Here is a 20,597-nt window from a genome sequence, read left to right as displayed (position 1 = left end):
GTGGCATGTGGGAGAGGGGAGAGGATGTGGGAAGGGAGCCCGCTGTCCTCCAAGGAGGCAGGGGTGGGAGTGTATTAGGGAAGAACAATTCTGACTCCATATTAGTCTGTTTCCTTTCTTTAACCTTTACATTCTATTGCTTCTGCTTCCAGCTAAGAATCTAGCCTATAGTGTGAAATATACAGGGTAGCCCATTTTCAAGGATGTGACCTTTAGGGGTATAACACCTTTCCATTCATATAAAGATAAAAAGTTGCAGAACAGAGAATAACATTTGTCTTGGAGGTTTACAGGAACATCATGACCTACATGGACAGCTGAAAGAACAGAGGATTCCTGCACCAAGAAGTTTGCAACAATCATCCAAGCCCCTCCCTCACCTAACCTTTTTTTTTTTTTTTTTTTTCATTTTCATAGGTAGTTTTATTTGGTTTTTAGAAAAATATATACAATAAATGGAATCTCAGTTCTCTTAAATAGTTTTAAATTAAGAGTATGCAAGTGAGAGGATGAGTGTATTTCCACAGTCAGGACATCAACACTGTTTAACATAAAGTGGCAGACAGGAATTTCTGCAGCAAGTCACAAACATTTACAGGAATGGTAGGAAGTGAGTAGGAACAGCCTGAGGCCAGCAGGCTAGCCAGCTCAGACAACACAGTGGGGATAAGGGTTTCCTCCCCCACCTGACCTTTAAAAATGCTCTGCTGAAACCCTCTGGGGAGTTTAGGGTTTGGGGTGCACAAGCCACCTGTCTCCTTGCTTGGCCCTGCAACAGACCTCTCCCTGCTCCAAACTCCGATGTGACAGTACTGGCTGGCCTCACTGTGCGTTGGGCATACGAACTTGTGTTGGGTATTGGGGGGAATGGGGAGGGGGAGCAGCCCCCGGAAAATGGCCCCCTTCTCCATCCTCACCAACCAACTCACGTCACCAAATCCAACTCCTCCCAAGAGATTTCCCTAACCTGTAAGGAAAATACCCCAAGGTTTGGTGAAGTCCCTAAAGACACTAAGGGGAGCCCAGCTGAAGTCCCAAAGGACAGGAGGTCCTAAATGATCCCTCAGCGCCCCGCCTGAGTCCCTGGCGCCGGGCCCACACTCACAGCGCATGCATCCTGGCCAGCCCCCAGAAGGCGCCGTCCGTCAGCTTGCTGATGTTGTTTCGCTGGAGCCTCAGCACCTCCAAACTGTCGAGCCCCTGGAACGTCAGGCCCTCGATAAGCCGAATCCGATTCCGATTGAGGTCCCTAAAGAGACGAAGCCAGCCGTTCAGAGCATCTCCTACCCACGCCCCACCTATAACCATCGTCACTCAGTCCCCAGGCTCAATCCCGGGAGGTCCCGGGAGTCTCGGACGTGCAGAGGAGCCCCCGTGCACGCAGATACTGACCGGCTACTGCTAACTCATAACAGCGGGGCCCAGAGCTCCCAGAAGCCAGTCCCACTGCACCCCTGAATGAGCAAGCGCTCCCACTTCCTCCCTGAACATCCATGACTCTGCAGTGAGGAGGGTGTATGACTCAGGATGTGAATGTCCTAGGTGAGCTATCTCTTAGCTCAGCAGCAGAAATCCACACCAGATGCCTCAACCCAGGAAAAATCTAACCACTGGGTACCAGACGGCAATGACGCTTCCCACTGAGGCACTAGTCAGGTCTCTACTGATGGAGAGAAGTGACTACACTCAGCAGCAGGCGTCTGGATGCACTGTGAAGCACATACACGGGCTTCCAGCCCCAGCGTGATGAAACTTCAGTGAACCAAAAGATTTCAAGACTCTGGGTGAGCTGGCTGCATCAGTAACACTCGGCAAGGGAGAACACAGCCTAACCAGAAAGCCCTGGGATTTCCCCCAAATACTTCTGCAGTGTCTGAGGATCCACACAAGGTCCTGAGCATCCCGAGAGCTTCTCCAGGACCAGAGAGAGCACGGCTGGGACCCACCACCCAGGTGTGTGCAGGGGAAGCACGGCAGTGAGAGGGCAGTGGCACACCCTGTCTTGCTGCCAGACCTGGACCTGAACAACTGTTCTGCTTAAACCAAACATCAATTATCAGCTTAGTTTCCTGAGATACACTCTTCTACAAAAAAGGACACCAGAAAACAAAAACACCAGGGAACAAACAGTCCATCAAGTTCTGATAGAGGTTTTCTTGACTCCAAATCCTGGGCCATTCTAGGAGGGCCGTGGTGTTCAAAAAATTAAATAATTATACCTTTTCATTAAAAAAAAAAACCCATTAACTACCTTATGAGACTGAGGAGATGAAAACAGTGACCCACCTCTTGCTTCCTACCTCTGGCTACACTAACTTCCCCTCAAACTGCTCAAGCACTGTTGGACCCCAAAAGGTCCACGGTATAGATTATATGGGTGCCTTTAAAAAAATAAAAAAATGTTGAAGATAAATAAGGACCCCAACCCACCCAGCCTAAGCATTAGCCAGGATCAGCTAGGCAGCAGGATTCCTCACTGCTTTTAGGAAAGTGCCAACGAGGACAGGCATGTATATCCTCGATGGATCTTTTCTCAGCAACCTGGGGGCAGCCTGCAGGCACCAGACCCAGCTTCTAATTTGCTTTTATTAGGTGCTGCCACAAGGGCCATTTAATGGTAGTTTATGCAGAGCCTGACCGAGGCTGAGTGGGGAAGGGGGTGCATTTGGATGGAGGTTCTGGGGGAAATTTGGCTTCCATAAAGTTTGGCTAAGCTTAATTAAAGTGCAGGTCTCTGTACTCACAGTTGTGTCAGCCGGGGTAACTTGAATGCTTTCACAGGAAGCTGGGTGATCCTGTTTTTGCTCAGCCGAAGTGTTAGCAGCGACCGTGACAGACCATCAAATGCTCCCGACTCCAGGGTGCTGATCCGGTTGCTCGCCAGGTTGCTGGAATGATCCGGGGGAGAAAACGCGGTGGTCAATAGGAGGCCTTCCTCACTCTGTTAGAGACACCAGACCTGGCTGAGTTGGGAAAATGAACTACAGCACACCCAGAAGGACGGATTTCCAACAAGACACTTGTCATCCTGAGGCTGCAAAGCCCACCTCCACTCCCAGACTCGGGTATCAGGACCATTCTATTCAGGCTTGACAGAAGCCTTTGTTTGAGCCCAGAGCTCACTCTGCTTGTGGCCGGTGGGGCTACCCCAGGATGGTGGGAGGGAAGTCAATTACCTCCACCCCAGCCATCCTCACACCCCAGCTGGGCCGCTGCAGGAGTCCCTCCTCGCCATCCACTTTCCAAGGGTTAGGGTTCAAGGTTGGTGAGAAGAGCCTTAGGAAGCAGAAAGTTCACTGCGTAGCAAGCTCAGGTTGGATTTCGTACTTTAGGGAAAGAGCCTTTAATTTTGAAGTGGGTCTCACTGTATGACTTATAAATGTGTATAAACTAATTTGTTTTAATAATTTTAAATGTATCAAAGAAACATTCTAGTTAAAGAGATCTGCATGAGTGGTTGCCCGTGGGGAGAGGAGAGGCGAGACGGGCAAGACAGAGGTAGGGGATTAAGAGACACAAACTACTACGCATAAAATAAATAACCTGCAAGGATATATTGTACATCACAGAATACACCCATTTTATAATAACTATAAATAGACTATAATCTATAAAAATTCTGCATCACTATGCTATACGTCTGAAACTTATATAATACTGTAAATCAACTGTATCTCAATAAAAACGTTTTTTAAAAAAGTGATCTGCATGGAATCCCTTTAAAAAACAAGCAATACTTGCACAGGACACCCACCTATAGGATTACATATAAGGGACACCTCCACTCAACATGCACTGCATTGAACAGCTAATATCTGTGCATTCTGTTGTGTGTAAATTACAACAAGTTAAAAAAAAAGGAGAGAGAAAAGAGGGTAACAGTTTGGTCATTCCTATGAGAAGTTACCCCCCAACACCTTTCCTTCCACCGTCCCTGCTTTTTGTGGCTTAAGCAAAAAAGAAAAAGACCAGAGAGAACGTTTTACATCAGAGCAGGCAAGGCAAGAAAGCATTCTTCATCTTCATCAGGCAGTGGCCCAGGACAGGGCACATGAGGATTCTTTGCAAAGGGAGCTGGACTGTTTGTTCTTAACACTCCTGATTAAAGAACAGTCTGTGTGATGAAGATATACCAGCCAACAACTGCCAAAATAGAAAGTCCCCTTGCTTTCACGCAGAGAGAGAGAAGGTCACTGCAATTTAGTTCAGCAGTGGGTGGTTTCTTTGTCCCAAGCAAGGCAGTGCCAGGTGGCAGCCGGATACCTTTCTGAAGCCCTCGCTGGGGGCTGAGCACTGCTACACTGGCTGAAGAATGGGCCAAAGCCTCCTGTTTCCAACTCTGGCACCCTGATGCAGCCTAAGAAACTGCTACGCTCCTCGAGGGTCTCAAAAAATCTGTGCCTGGCCTTGGCCTCTGAACAGATGGGTCACAACAACCCCTAAACCAGCCTCACAAACAATCCCCCAAAGAACTCAGTGATAATGCAGGGGATGAGGACTCACATGTCACCTGAACATGCCTCTTTAGCCTGAGTTTTCGTTTCTTCCCCAAAGCAGCATTTTCCTACCAATAAGCTGTGGGTTACATAGGCTTTGACTGTTTTTCTTCTGTCTGCCATCAGTGGGGTGTGAGATGGGGCAGCAGGATGGGCAGAAGAGAAACAGACCAACAAAGAGATGGAGAAGGCCCAGAGAACTCAGAGGATGGGTGAGCACTGGCTGGCTGAGCCTCTACAGAGAGGTTTCCCTCTTTTGTCACTCATCTAGCTGCCCCTGAATCTTTGCTCTAAGCTTTCCTGGGAGGCAGCCCAGTGAAGGAGAAAGAAAACAGGCTTTGTGGTCAAAGAGCCATGTATTTCAGGGGTAGATCCTGCTCTCAGTTGGTCAATCTGTCAGGCTACTTAAGATCTCCCCGCCTCAAGCTTCCTTACCTATCTGCACAGTCAGAATAATGCTGCTGGACTTGGAGATGCTCTGTAAATGGGCTAACAGAGGACCACAGACCCGGGTGCCCCGCTCCCTGCTCTGCTGATGAGGGAGAGGGGAGGTGTGTGTCCCTCCCACTGACTCAGCCAGGCCAGGGCAGAGGGGAGGAGGGAACATCCACCTGCGTCCAGGGGCTGGCAGACCCGAGGCACTTACAGCTCCCTTATGGGCAACCCGTGCGGGAAGCAGGCACTCCGGATCTCCGTGATGTTGTTGGAGCTGAGATCCAGCACTTCCAAGGAAAGGTAAGCCTTCAGCTGACTCCCCTCCACACTGCGAATCCTATTGTGTTGCCTAGAACACACAAAGGGAGGTGAGTCCAGAATGTCATTTTGCAAAGAAACTATTTTCCTCAACACGTCTTCCAGACTTTTTTTTTTCCCCTAGCTGCTTTGCAATTTTAGAAAATTACAAATGCTGTGCTACTCTTAAATGAAATCTCCCATTCTTCTTTCCATCAAGTTATTACCTGCAGGCCGGGAGCTAGACAGAATGTCAAATTCTCTGTCTGGGACAAGTCTGTCTGCTTAAGTTTTAAGCCAGGCTACTCTCCCCAAGGACAGGAACACGGGGGTGTTATTTCGGATGTGTGGAGAGCAGCCTGGCATGACCAGCACACAGACCTCACTGGTATAGTTTCCCACAAAGGATGTGCCCAGTGCAACCAGCCAGCTTCTGATGCGGCTTGCACCTAGAATCTTCAGAACCTAGTCCAACCCCATCACTTACAAGAATGCAGGCGCCAGAGCCCAGAGTTCAGTTTAATCCAACTTAACGCATCATTACACACCTCACATTTTATCGACACCTGCCACGTACCAGGCATGGTGACAGGCACAAGGGAGGAAAAGAAAATGGCAAGACCAACCTAATAAGGGAAACAGGAACTCAGTGCTGGGTCTAACTGGACTCGAACCCCCTGCACCTCCGACTCCACATTCTTGATACCTCTGCTCCTCAGTTTCCTCATCTGGAAGATGGGGCCACACGCCTTACTCCAGGGATATAGATGATCCCACCTGAATCACACTGATGTGTCTCACCGATGTTCACATAAGTGTTCAGTGTTCATCTCCCTCCAAGACTTATTTGTCCTTCAATCCTCTTTCTAAAAAATTCCACAGTCTAACCCACCAAACAGTATTTATTAATCAGGAGAAATTCAACAAATGCTAAAGGGAGCAGGCGGCCCCCTTGTGGGTTTGGCTCTGCCTAGCAGACTCAAACCACTGCAGCCCCGATCCCAACATTCAGATGCCTCAGAATCTGCCCAGTGGCAGTGCGGGGACTCTGGGTTCCAGGCTCTCACTCGGGCCCGTTTCTGAGTAAACAGCATAGAGATCTCCAGCCAATCAAAGCATTCTCGACCACGACACAAGAGAGCCAGGCGTCGCTAACCAAGTGGCATCTTTTTTAAACAAACACTTGACCCAATCGGTTCCAACAGGCATAAACAAGGCCCTCTTTCCCAGAAGCTCTGGGGCTTCTTGCCGACGCCTTTGTTTTCTTCTCCTCTCTCCCAGGCCCTGAACCCAAAAATCCATTTACAAGGGTACAGCTCCCTTTACACGCAGCGAAATCTCCCCAGAATGAAAGGTCACTTTTCCCTCCTCGCCAAACCCCCCCCCCCCAAAAAAAAACTACTTTCTTTGAGTTCTTTATTAAGTTCTTAATAAAGATGGTCTCTTAGGTTTTCTGACTCCCAAAGAAAAAGAAAGGGTAAAAAGAATAGAAAAGAAAACCTTTATTATGTAAAGTATGGGAAAAAAGAACAAGAAATAAAGGGAACAGAGCTGAGCCTCATCCAGGAACTCTGAAAGGAGAACCAGCGAGCCAGGAAGAGAAGGTCTGAGAAAAGAAGGGAGGGGGTGCCGTCAGCCCCAAGTCACACAAAGAGGGACCGTACACAGTCCAAGGGGCCACAGGACAGCTGCAAGCTCCCCCCACTTCTCCCACTGCCCCCCTCCACCATGTCCTCTCCTCTGTCTCTTTCATTTTATACCTTCCTTCTTTCTCATCTGTGTATTTATTCATTGAATAAAACACGTTCTGGGCCCCCGCTCTGTGCCAGGCCCAGGCTGGAGGAAGGATGCTGTGATGAAGATGGGTCTCTTTCACACGCTGGAAAGAGTTCCCTGTTGAGCAGAAGAGGCAGCCATGGAGATGAGAAACAACAGAGCGTGGGAATGAGGGTGGATGAGACCTGCCAGGAGGGAGTGGGGAGCAGGGGTGGACTCTGCCTGGAAGAGGCGGCCAGAGCCAGCTCCAGAGCATGGGATGTGGATGCTGGGAGGAGAAGGGCAGGGCAGAGGGACGGCATCAGGCAAGGTCTCGCAGGCCACTGAGGGGTGGGCCATCTATGTCCCAGGGGACCAGGTGAGAGGTGGCGGCAACAAAGAGACCGATATGAGAGAAGAGGAAGAGAAGGGCCCACAGGATCTAGAGATGACAACTGGGGGGTGTAGAGAATGGTGATTCTAAATTTTCTAGTTTGGAAATGTTAAGAAAACCAGGTTACTGGTATACCTTCCATCTTTGCCCCCTTATGGCCTATTCTCAAGCCAGCAGCCAGAGAAATCCTGTCAACACATCTCATAAAATAGGGGAAAACATCTGCAAATCACCTATCTGATAAGGACTGAATATCTAGAATATATAGGAACTACAACTCAATGACAACACAAGAAACCCAAGCAACTCAATTAAAAAATGTGCAAAGCACTTGAATAGACATTTCTACGAAGAAGATAAACAAATGGTGAATGAGCACATGAAAAGATGCTCAACATCACGAATCATCAGGGAAATGCAATGAGATAGCAACTCACACCCACTGCATGGCTGCTATTTAAAAAAAAAAAAAACAAAGACAAACAAACCAAACCAACCAGACAAACAAAAAACAGGAATAGGAAGTGTGGGAGGGGCTGTGGAGAAACTGGAATTCCTTGTGTAGCTGCTGAAGAAAATGGTGGGGTGGTTCCTTGAAAAATTAAGCACAGAAATACCAGCATGTGACCCAGCAATTCTATTTCTAGGTGTTCATCCAAAAGAATTGAAAGCAGATCTCAAAGAGATATTTGGATACCCACATTCACAGCACCATTATTCACAGGAGCCAAAAGGTGAAGCAACCAGAGGGATGGATGGATGGATGGACTGACAGGCAGACAAACATGATGGGTTTACACATAAAATGGACTATTATTCAGCCCTAAAAAGGAAGTTCTGACACATGCTACAACATGGATGAATCTTGATAACACTGTGTTTAAGTGAAAAAAAAAGCTAGTCATGAAAGACAAATATCGTATGACTCCACTTCCATGAGGTACCTAGAGTAGTCAAATTTGTTGAGACAGAAAGTGGAGTGGTGGCTGCCAGGGACTGGAGGGAGGGGGAATGGGGAGTTGTTTAATAACTTTGGAGTTTTCATCTTCCAAGATGGAGAAAGCTCTGGAGATTGATCAAACAACAGGAGTGTACTTAACCCTACCGAACTGTACACTTAAAAATGATTAAGATGGTAAATTTCATGTAATGTGTATTTTACTACAATTTAAAAACAAAACAAACCAAAAATCAGTCAGTTCACAGAGCTTGTTTGCCTAAAATTTGAACGATGGCTCTCCTGTCTCACTCACTCAGGACTAAGCCCTTACAATGGCCTCCAAGGCCCATGTGATCTGCCACACACCTGCCTTGGTGCCTTACGTCCTGCTCTTCTGCCTTGCACTCTGCCCCACACAGGGCCCTCAGACACGGCAGGCAGACTCTTGCCTCAGGACCCTTGCACTTGCCTTTCCCACTGCTTGGAATGAATGCTCCTCCAGAGATCCAGAGGTCCCATGCCCTTACTTCCTTTCCATCTTTTTTCATATTGCCTTCTCCATGAGGCTTCCCTGGCCACATTCTCTACAACTACAGGCCTCCTTCCCCTTCTTCCCAATTCTCTCTCTCTCGCTCTCACACACACACACACACACACTCCACTCTCTTGCCTGCTTTATGTCTCTCAATATCTCTAATGATCATCTAATACACCCAGTATTTTGCTTATTTCTACCTTAACATCTTCTCTCCCACTAGGAAGTGGCTCCATGAAGGCAGAGATGTTTATCTGTTTTGACCACTACTGGGTCTCCACCCACTGGAATAGTGTGAGGCACACAGTTGGTCCTCAATAAATAAATGTTTAAGGAATCACAAAGAATGAATACAGGTTAATTCAGAAAGTCTGAGCCTATACACAGACTTGGGACTCACCAGCATTTAAGCAGAAGAAAACCATGCAAGCGGATGAGTTTAATGAGGAAACGTGAAGGAAAGAGTTTGCCAGCTGCCCTGTAGCAGCACTGCTCAGAGGCAAATGACCTAGCCCACGGTAACTTCAGAGTTCCTTAGGGCTCAAAGAATGCATGTGTCATCTCCTCCCCCAGGTCTGGTCTCTCTGCTCGAGACTCTAACCCAGTGCCCTGATCAAACTCTTGCTGAATTCCTCATATTCAGGAAAGCTGACCACACAGCTCTGTCTCCCTTCTCTCACATAGTAAGAATCACACCTTGTTAGATGTCTCTGTGGACCCTGGCAATTCTACCCAAGGCCAGGAGTTCTCTGTGGGTTGGAACAGGGCACAGCATCGAGGAAGAAAACACCAAGAGCATCGCCCTGCCTGAGTTCAAATCCCCATTACACCACTTACAGGTGTGAACCGCTATAAAGCAGGGTGTGAAGTTCATTCCTCTGCCCCGTGGGCTGACATGACCTGACATGAAGCAGGTAGTCAATAAAATGAGTTCCTGTTTTCACTAGCCATGTCTCTATCCTAAGAGCCAGGCTCAGTATCTAGTTTGTAGGAGGTGCTCTGGAAAAAGAAGGAATGAATGGTTCCTATTCCTCTGCCACACTTCAATGCAAACAGGCAGGCCTCGCTCCTCTCTTGGGAGCAAAGGGCTGACTCAGAGCTCTCACTCTTAGCTTCATGCATGAGACAAGCCTACTCTGGAGAGTGTCAAAAACCCCGCCACTGAGAGCCTGGGCTATCTGGGGAGCTGTTCTTCAAATTAAATCCCAGACTGAAGCTTCTGTGGGACCCAGGGGGGCTAGAGATCTGATAGGTCCCCGAACAGCTAAACTGCATTCCCCTACTCACTCCCGTAGCAAGTGGCACTCAGGCCCGTGCCCCTGACCCAGTTCGCCAAACCCTACTCCACCAGGGACATCCCCTCCAGACAGCTGTCCGGCGAGGTTGCTTAGAACAAGCAGCCAGTATTCAGCAGAAGCCTCCCCGCTCCTCAAGAGCTGTCCCACTTTACTAAACTCTCCATGTTTTTAATGCCACGTGCAACACACGTGGTTGTGTCACTCCTTTAATATAACTGACTGTCCAGTTTTCAAGAAGGCCCACAGTCATCTTGATAACCTCTGAATCCTTGTCCAAGTTCTTTTATACAATAGCTGACCAATTACTGAACACTTCTAGGTAGCAGGCCCTGGGTGAAGGCTCTGTGAAATGACACAGCAATCTCACAAGGAAGGTACTATTATCATCTCTACTTTACAGCTGAAGACATCAGGGCTCAGAGCTCTGCTGGACTTTGCCCATGGTCACACAGCTGGGACACGAGAGAAGCCAGCGTACAAGCCCAGGGGAACAGAACTTGCCAGCCCATCTGAGACGCTCTCCAGGCGGAATTTTAAGTGCACTACCCCAGATTCAATCCCTAAGCCTTCAGCAGAGCTTGGCTAGATGTGAATGCTGGCTGGCTCTTCCCGGGTCAGCTCAGACTGGTCTGCGTCATCGGGCTCAGCCAGGCCCGCTTTTGTACCAGCCTCCCAGAGTCCTGCGTGAGCGACAAGTCTGCAGCGGGCTGTGGAGGGCCAAGCTCAGCAAATAAGGCAGATGAAGCTCCGCTTCTTTCTTACTTTTTCTGGATGGAAAGAAGAGAACAGTGCAGACAAGCTGCAAAGGGATGCCCTTAGGTTTACAAAAAAAAACAGTGAGGAGAGGGAAGGGGAGAGGACAGTGTTACAGGAGTACTTCTAAGTGGCCTCATCCAGGGAGCAGTCCAGCCCTTTCTCTGCCACCAAACAGAATTAGAACAGCTCTGCGGTGGGTGACAGGGACTGGGGGGAGGGGTGGTGGCCAGATCACGCAGCCTGCGCCTCCATCCCGGGTTGGCTTACCCCTCGGGCTGCCCTCTGGGGTGCGGAAAACTTAATACAGCAGAAGTCTATTAAACCAACACCTGTTAAAGGCTTCACAAATAAAATCAGGCTTCAAAGGCGGAGAGGGCAAGATAAGCTCTCTCCACTTGGCTACGTTCTCAGAGCCAATGTTAAATTAGACAGTAAAACAGATGGAGGCATTTGAAACCAACATTTAAAACTTTTTAGCATAAGTGATTGTTCCACTATGGTTCTGTAAACCGGGGTAGTCCCGTTAGTGGAAAAGATCTCATGTCACAGATAACAGCCAGGAAGAAAGGGCGAAGAGATCAAAGGAAGCAGTGTCAAGGTGGGTCAAAAGGTTTACAGCTGGTTGCTGAAATTATGCACCTACTGTCTATACCAGGAGTCAGCAGAGTATTCTATAATTGGCCAGATTTTAAATATTTTAGGCTTTGTGGGTCATTCAGCGTCTGTCATGACAACTCAACTCTGATACTGGGGTGTAAAAGTAGCCATAGACAATATGTAAAGCAATGAGTGTGGCTCTGTTCCAATAAAATTTATTTACAAAAACAAGCTGTGAGCCAGATTTGGCCCTTTGCCTGTAGTTTCACTGACCCCTGGTCTATACTATAGAGCAACTAGCTTGGGTTTCTGGCAGGCAGGGACACAGATTTTAATTCTAGCTCTGATGCAGCTTTCCAACTGTGTGTAAATCACTCTTTTTGGATTTGCTTTAACCACCTCAAAATGGGGCTAAGTGCCTCCCTGCAGCAGAGAGAATCCTCCCAGGCTCCCTCCAGTGCCCAAGTCAGACAACACTAATCACCATCTTTCCCAATGATGTCTTCTCTTCCCCTTCAGGAAGTGAAATGGAAGCTAAGTTTACATCATCATTATGCTCCTCAGAAGAGGATCCAGGTTCCTCCATGGAGGCAGGCTGGCAAACAGGGTGATCTTACAGAGAACAGAGATTCACACTGTGTATCCTCACTCTTCTTACTTCTTCCAATGAGACAGAAAGAAACACACCGAAGCTGGCCAACACACCAGTCCTAACATCTAAGCAGGCATGCCCTCGGCTCTCCCAGACAAGTCCAGTGACTCACACAATTCCACGTGGTCAACTCCTGCAGTGTCGACTCTTATTAGAAACAGAAAGTCTTCCATGATGTTACCTCAACATCAAACTTTAATACTCAGCAAAACTCACATTACAGCTCTTGCCTCATCTGAATCTCTGGCTAAGAAATAGTTTCACACAATCTAGCCTGGAAATGCGGGGAAATATGTAACACACCTGGCACCACTCTTGTCCCTCCCCACCCCATTCCCCACAGTGACCCCGGCAGACTTGGTTCATCAAACTCTACACCCTGCAGCCTCTGAACACCCACAGCACTTTGCACCTGGCCCGTCACTGGTGCTGCCCTGGAATTCTTCCCATGGCTTTGCACCGCAGCACCTAACCCACGCAGCAGGCACTCTAAGGTCTGACCAAAATGATCAGGATGAAGGTGTGCACACAGTATGAATGATTCAGTACAAAACCCAATGCAGGGCAGAGTAGCCCTGATGTCTACTTAACGGGGTTCAAACTGTATTATCGCAAGCACTAAAATTCATTAATCATTTCAAGAAACACAAGAAGATAATGATTTCTCCTTTGTTGCAAAATACAGCACTATCCAACCATATGGCTGGGGCAGGGGGAGAGTCGTTCTGTTTGTCTGCAAATTGTTTTACTGAAATATCACAGGCATACTGAGAAGGGCATACATGATAAACGTAGCACTCGATGCATTTTTAGAAAATGCCTGTGCCCGTGTAACCACATGACGGACACAGAACGTTTTCAACATCCCAGCAGGCTCCCTCCTGTCACTCCCCTTGTCGTGTCTTCTTCCCCACAGGAACCTTAATTTCTACCACCCACGATTAATTTTGCCCACTGCCGTGCCTTATCTGCCTGGAGTCGTTCCATACATATTCTTCTGTGTCTGGCTACTCTCACTCCGCATATGAGACTCATCCCTGTTGTGGCACGAGCAGGACTTAATTCTTTTTTCTTACTGTGTAGTATTTCTCTTGAGGGACTATATGGCAATTTATTTTTCTTTCTACTGCTGATGGACACTGAGTTATTTCTGGTTTGGGAACATTATTATTGCAAAAATCACTGCCACGCACAGGGACATCCATTTTGCACGTATCTTTTGGTGCATAGTTGCCTGCATTTCTGGCAGGCATCAATGTCTAGGGTGGCTTCGCTACACAGTCGTGGAGCATGTGTACGCCTCCACAGACTCCAGTAGATTCCTTTTAACCAGATCCTTCAGGGTTGAAATGAATCTGAAAAGTCATTTGATCCAAATGCCATGTTTCATGCTGCCTCATTCAACCACATTCTCTGATGCCATCGTGCCCCCCCCCCCCCCCCGCCTGCCTGGTGTGTCCCTCTTCCTGTACCCCTCCCCCACAAAAAGCATTAGGAGCATGACAAAGCTCAACCTAATCTTGTCCAGGTGTCAAAGAGAGTAATTTTATTGTAAGTGGGGGCCTAAATATAAGCACCAAAAAAGGGGAAAGAAAGAGAATTAATAATTCTAAGTCCCAAATTGGCAAGGGAACTGTGAATGTGCCCGTTATTGGAAGCAATGCCCATAGGCATCTTTAAAATAAAGATAAGGAGATTTTCAAAACAACATATGAACCCAGAAGAGCTTTCCTAGGCCAACGTAAAGAAAAGTTCCTTTTCTCAGAATGACAGTTGAAAGCATCACCCCCCTCACTATGGCTGCTTTGCATTCATCTTCTTAAAAATCAAAACCAAAACCATCTGTTCTATTGCATAAATCGATAATCTGCTCTAAGAAACCAGTGCCTCGGAAGAACGGCCCAGCCTGGGTTATTTGCTGGACAGGAAATGAGACTCTGAACAAGCAGGTCTCCTTCTGTCTCTTGCTCACTCCCTCTCCCCCACCCGCTGCTGGTGAATCACCAGTTCCCTGGGGAATTTTGGCCCGATTCTCAGCCTGGCTGCAGATGACGTTCCGGATCTGTTTATTCAGGTGGAGATTGGATAAAAAACAAGAGTGGCCCAGTGGCGGGATAAACAGCCTCCTCCAGGCGGGGTCAGCCCCTCTGAAGGCAGGACTGGGCTGTGTCAACCGACCTCCCGACCTGTTCACTTCCTTCAGGGTCACTTTCCCCTTGGGGTCTTCAACAGACCGTTTCGATGAACTCCATGTGAGGGGGACCCGAGGTCCCCAGGCGCCTTGATGCTCCAGATCCCGTTTGGTTCTCCCACCCACTGGCTTATACACATCGAGCCGGAAATCCAAGATCTGGAATGAAAAAACTTAGGCACAGTCAAGAGTTGGCCACTATGGTTCTGTGAAGTCGAGAGCGACCCAAGCCACAAAGGACTGCAAATCATCAAAATCATCAGGATCCAATCCAAACTACGAGCACAAGACAAAAACAAAACCTCCTGAGGAAATGCACACTGCAGAGCGAAAGAAGCTAATCAGAAAAGGCAACCTACTGTATGATTCCAAATACATGACATTCTGGAAAAGGCAAAACTGTGGGGACAGCAGAATGACCAGTGGTTGCCAGGGGGTTGGGAGGAGAAAGGGGAAAGGTGATGCACCCAGGATTTTTTAGGGCAATGAAACTATTCGGTGTGATACTGTAATGGTAGATAAACATCACTAAACATTTGCAGAAGCTCACAGAATGTACAACAGAGTGAATCCTCATGAAAACTATAGGTTTAATTAATAATAATGTATCAATACTGGCCTATCACTTGTAACAAAGCACCACACTAATACAAGAGGTTAACAACAGTGGAAGCGAGAGCGGGGGCAGAGTATAAGGGAAGTCTCTGTACTTTCCGCTCCATTTTTCTGTAAACCTAAAGCTGCTCTAAAAGTCTATTACTTATAAACAGAACAAAACAAAACCTCCTAAGGTATTAAGTAGTCCCAGGATCATCACATCACTAGAATGTAAGCTACGCACAGGCTGGGATTTAGTCGGTCTTCTTTACTGCTTTATCCTTAGCACCTAGAACCATGCGCAGGACGTAGAAGACACTCAACAAATATCCGTTTAAGACTCACAGACTTAGAGAAGGAACTTATGGTTACCAGGGGGGAAGGGATAGATTGGCGGTCTGGGATTGACATGTACACACTACTGTATTTAAAACAGATAACCAACAAGGACCTACTGAACAGCACAGGGAACTCTGCTCAATAGTACGTAATAACCCAAATGGGAAAAGAATTTAAAAAAGAACAGATACGTGTATATGCACAACTGAATCACTCTGCTGTATACCTGAAACTACCACCACACTGTTAGTCAACTATGCTCCAATATTAAGTAAAAATTAGAAAAGAAAAAAATCTGTTGAATAAACAAGTGAATTACAACTTCAGTTCAGTCTCCTATACTCACCACCACATTCCCAAATAAAGGAATGTTATTCAGAAAAAAAAAACCACTGAAGCAAAATCAACCATTTGATTAAAAAAATTTTTTTTAAGAGAAAAATAAGAGGTATAATGTAGAATCAACTATTTTAGGTAGGGAAGCTGACAGATATCCTTAGAAGAAATGTCAAATACAACGGACTTTCAGGTTGATCACGCATCTCCCAAGTTCGGTCTGACCCCGAACACAGACATTCATTGATCAGCCGGGGCTGGGGAGGCGGTGGCTCTATGCACCACGCACTGGCCAATGTCCCAGCCCACCCCCAGCAGCAGTGAGGACAGACTGGCCCTAACCCGGGTCTCCTTCGCCACACACACCCTTCCCCACTCCCGCCTCAGCCACAGCAGAAAAGAACCAGGAGAAATTCAACCAGGAGAGTTCCGATCCGACACGCAGACCTGAGGAAGCCCTTCGAGCCACGTCTGGACTGAGCTCCCCAGGGAGAAGAGCTGTGCCATTTCACACTGGCAGGGACTTCTAAGGGCTGGCTAGGGACCCAGTTCCGTGACCACGGGGAGGTAACCTGCCCTGGATCTGGGCAGGGCAGAGCAGCACCGTGCTGGGCCAGGAAACAGAAAGTCAGGAACAGTGAGCCACTCCACCTGCACGCCCATCCACAGAGGGGCACCCGGGGTCAGAAAAACCCAGAGAGGTCCTCTCTTCTGGTGACAGCCGAAATGGCCACTCTCGGCTTTACCTTTCCCTAAAGGAATCAGTCCAGCCCTTTTCTCCTTCTCCTTTTCTCCCCTCACCCTGGCAGCCTGCTCCCTGCACACCCCACCATGTAGGTGGGACCCTCTGCATCTCATGGGGAGCGGCCCCATGGGCGCTGCACGGCTAACCTGGACTCGCCTCATTTCTCCCCATTACAATGTTCAGGGCCCGTGGGTCCGTGCCTATTCAGCTCTGCATGGAGGGCCAGCAGCAAGCCCAACCACGAGCTAGAGGCACAGACTCTCCCACATTTGAGGGGCTGAGCTACCATTCCCAGCAAAGAAAGGTGGGAAAGATGGAGAGATGGCAGCGACTGGGAACCAGGTGGTCAGAGCACCCATTAAGGCCAGGCTCAACCAAAGGGTGTCCACACAGCCCCTCCCGGAGGATGTGAAGAAGCTGTGGTGGGTACTTTTCCTCTAACTGATGGTTCTCCACCAACGAGGGTGATTGAGCTGCTGGGTTGCACAGAGCCAGCACCCCTCCCCAGAGGCCATCAATGCTGGCCAGCAGCTGGCAGGGTGGGGGGAGCAGGGGGGTCACCCAGGGATCTAAGACTGACAGGCTGTGTTACCAGCTCCTCACAGACCTGGTGGGTTTTGCTTCTCACTGACCTCGTCATCCAGGACTTGAAAAAAACACAACCACAACATAGAGGCCTCACTCAACATTTGCAAAGGAAACCTAACCACATCCCCCTTGGGGCCAGGCTCCCACTGCAGCCTTGGCCATCAAGCTGCCCAGAGCACTCAGGCGCTCAGGAGACTGTCCATGCCACCTGCTAAAGCAAAAGGTGGGATGCGGAGCTTACCTACACTCTCTAAACGACACCAGCAGGAAAAGGTAGGGAGAATTGTAACTCCTGTAACTCAGAGCTCTGGGACAGAGTAGGATGATGCCGGAATTTCCACCCTCTCTTTTGCATATTCTTTTAATGTGCTTATCAATTATATAAGTCAAGCAAATAGATATTTTACAAAGCAGTTAACTTGACCTTAGACCCTGAACTGTGGGACCTAATCCTTAAGCGTACAAACACCTGGCCTGCCTGACAGCCTCGAGGCAGAGGGCCCTGGGGTGGGTGTAGCTGAGAGGCCCACCTAAGGAGCAGTGGCCCTTCTTCAAAGGGTGCTGGCAGGGTGGGGCCCCAGGGCCACCACTCAGAGTTCCTCCCCTCGTTTATCAGGCATCTTTCACCCAGGCAGGGATGGCGTTGGTTCCAGAGCCTCCTCTCAAAACCCCAGCATGCTCAGGCCGGCTATGAGCCCTGAGGGAAATGGGTCCAACGCTTAGAGTTGGCTGCACAGTGCAGAGGACCCTCCCAGGAAGCTGGCCCTTGTCGCTTAGCCACTGAGGACGCACACACTTCCTTCCCAGGAGATCCAGGAGCTGGACAAGGGCTGACAAATCTAGAGTTTCGTTGTTCGTGCTTCCCAGGAACCAGGCTCTGGTTCAGCTCGTTTAATCCTCATGACACCCAAGAGGGAGATACTGTTACCATCCCCATTTTACAGACCGGGGGGATGAGGTGTAGGAAGGTTGACCAGCAGGAAGCAGCACAGCTGGGACTGGAGCCCAGACACAAATCCTCATCACACACTCCTGCCAGTGTGTGCAACAGAAGTGGGCAGAACCACCCCAGGGGAAAAGGGCTCCCCTGGACAGTACCCTTTGTCTCCTGCCGCTTCTCAGCATTCACCAGGGCCACCCTCCCAGTCCTGTGACTTGAGGCAGGACCCGACTGCAGATGCAGGAAGGACATATCCTACCACGACCTTCCACATGCACATGTGGGCCCCCAGAGCCTCGACCTGCAGTGAGTCAGTGCACAGTTGCTGCAGGGCCCAGCCAGACCTCTCTATTTATATTCCAGATGATGAGTACGGGCCCTAGATAGAAGCTTCAGAGTGGCTCTTCTATCCTCAGGCAGTAAGTATGGCAAGACAGAACTGTGCACTTTTCAGGGAGCAGAAGAAACTTGCTCACCCCCTGCTCCACATCAGTCCACAGAAGGCACCCACTCAACCAGATTCAGAGAGGGCAAGATGTTGCTCTGGGGTCGCCCAGCTAACCAGCATGCGAGCCCAGGTACCCTCTGGCTCCAAGCTGCGCTGGTCCCTGGAGATGGCCTGTGGCTATGAGGACAGAGATGGGACTGTGGGTGCTGGGGTGCTCCTCAGGTTCCACCCCACTGCTGGCCACTGCCAGCATGTTCCCGGGCTCCCCTGCCAGCTTCCCGGCAGCTCTGCAGTTCCAGCCGTGGAGGAAGCTGTTTCAGCACTTGGCTGCAGCCTCCAAGCCAAGATCCTCCCCGCCTCTGGGGAGTGATACCACTGACGTGCCTTTAAAAATAAAACCAGGCCTGCTTCCTGCACCATCTGGAAGACTTTTGATCTCCCGATCATATGATTTAGGATATCTCTTACCACGCAATTTCCCAAGCCTTCAGCATACGACCTGACTGCACTCTGGGAGGGTTAAGGATGTGCATGGGCGGGATTAAGGAGTCAGCCCTCTAATGCAGTCCTTCTTATCCACCCTGAGATGATAAGACCCGCTACAACATCAAAGCGGCACCGACTCCAGCACCGCTGTTCTCACCCCAGAACCATGGCATCCCCTCGTCCTGCCTATTTTGGGTTCCTACAGGAGCCAACACTTGCTCTGTTCCTTTTGTGAAACCACAAGCTTCGATTTTCTCCTCTGCTTCGGGTTTTAAAATACGTATCACTGTCAACCTAAATGTCAAACGTAAACTAAAGACTTTTAGAAAAAACACAGGAGAAATCTATGTTGGGGATCGCAAGCCAGACAAAGTTTTTAGATTTGACGCTACGAGCACAATCCATAAACGGAACGATTAACACACTGGACTTGCACCGAAGTTAAAAACATTTGCTCTGGGAAAGATCCTGTTAAGACGAAAAGGCAAGCTAAGGACTGGGAGAAAATATTTTCAAAGCACATATCCAACAAAGAACTAGTATCGAGAATATATAAAGAACTCTCAAAACTCAAGGGCAAAAATACCAAACAATCCAATTAGAAAGTGGGCAAAAGACATGAACAGGTATTACTCCAAAAATAATACACAGACAACAAATAAGCACATGAAAAGAACAATGTTCAACATCATTAACCATTAGGGAAATGCAAATTAAGACCACCATTAAACAGCAATACACGCCTACTGAATGGCTAAAATAAAAAATACTGACAACACCAAATGCTGGCCATGATGTGGAGAACCTGATTGTTCATGCATTGCTGGCAGGAGCGTAATACAGTACAGCCACTCTGGATAAGTGTGGCACTTTCTTAAAAAATCTGAACATACAACTACCATACAATGCAGCAATTACCCCCTAGGGCACTTCTCCCAGAGAAACGAAATTTTATGTTCGCACAAAAATGCTCACAGCAGCTTTATTCATATTAGCCCAAATCTGCAAACACACCAGATGTCCCTTAAGAGGTGCATGGTTAAACAAAGTGTGGTCCCTTCATACCATGGATATTACTCGGCAGTAAAAAGGAATGAACTATTGATACACACAACAACCTAGATGTATCTCCAAGGAATTATGATGAATGAAAAAAAGCCAATCCCCAAAGATGAGATGCTGTATGAAGCTATCTATATAACATTCCTTAAATGAAAAATTATAAATATGGGGAACATATCAGCGATTGCCAAGGGTGTGGGAGCAGGAAGGAAAAGGGTGTGGGTATAATAAGGCAATACAAGGGATCCTTGTGGGGATAGAAACATTCTTTACCCTGACTGTACTGATGTTAATATCCTTGTTGCATGAAATTTTACAAGAGGTTGTCATTGGGGGAAACTGGGTTAAAGGGTACATAAGGATCTTCCTACGTTATTCTCCATGACAGCATGAGAATCTCCAGAGACTAAGGGCTCTATATATCCTGTAGCAAAGAAGGCTGCTTACCTTCAGCTCTGGGTTTTCTGAACTTCCTGACTATACAGAAGTAGTCAGGATGGGCTGGACGCATGGAGGGATCTGCAGTGATTCTCCAGCTTCACTCTGGAAAAAGCCTTTTCCCCAATCCACCTGTTGGCCTCTCACAGGTGAGCAGAGACCAGGAGAGCCCTTCTCCTGACACACCCACGCAAACCAAGGCTTGCAAAGCTGCCACTAGAAAGCAACAAGATAAGGATGGAAACCTGGACAATGGGAACCACAGGCCCGCA

General features: G+C 48.3%; 1 protein-coding gene across 2 annotated transcripts in view; it reads right to left on the bottom strand.

Moving 5' to 3' along the window:
- Positions 1 to 20,597, bottom strand: part of LRIG1 (leucine rich repeats and immunoglobulin like domains 1) — a 117,555-nt gene that overhangs the window by 34,594 nt on the left and 62,364 nt on the right. The window contains exons 4-6 of one of the 2 annotated variants that reach the window (XM_057705087.1): positions 5,143 to 5,280; positions 2,745 to 2,888; positions 1,106 to 1,249 (exon numbers count right to left, since the gene is read on the bottom strand). In XM_057705087.1, coding sequence (XP_057561070.1) covers positions 1,106 to 1,249; positions 2,745 to 2,888; positions 5,143 to 5,280 — 426 coding nt within the window. The remainder of the gene's footprint in view (positions 1 to 1,105; positions 1,250 to 2,744; positions 2,889 to 5,142; positions 5,281 to 20,597) is intronic. The other variant, XM_057705088.1, reaches the window with a different exon arrangement.

The sequence above is a fragment of the Hippopotamus amphibius genome, chromosome 13 (assembly GCF_030028045.1).
Source record: "Hippopotamus amphibius kiboko isolate mHipAmp2 chromosome 13, mHipAmp2.hap2, whole genome shotgun sequence".
Classification (NCBI taxonomy): domain Eukaryota; kingdom Metazoa; phylum Chordata; class Mammalia; order Artiodactyla; family Hippopotamidae; genus Hippopotamus; species Hippopotamus amphibius.
Note: the sequence above shows the minus strand (reverse complement) of the source record. Positions and strands in the feature narration are given on the sequence as shown.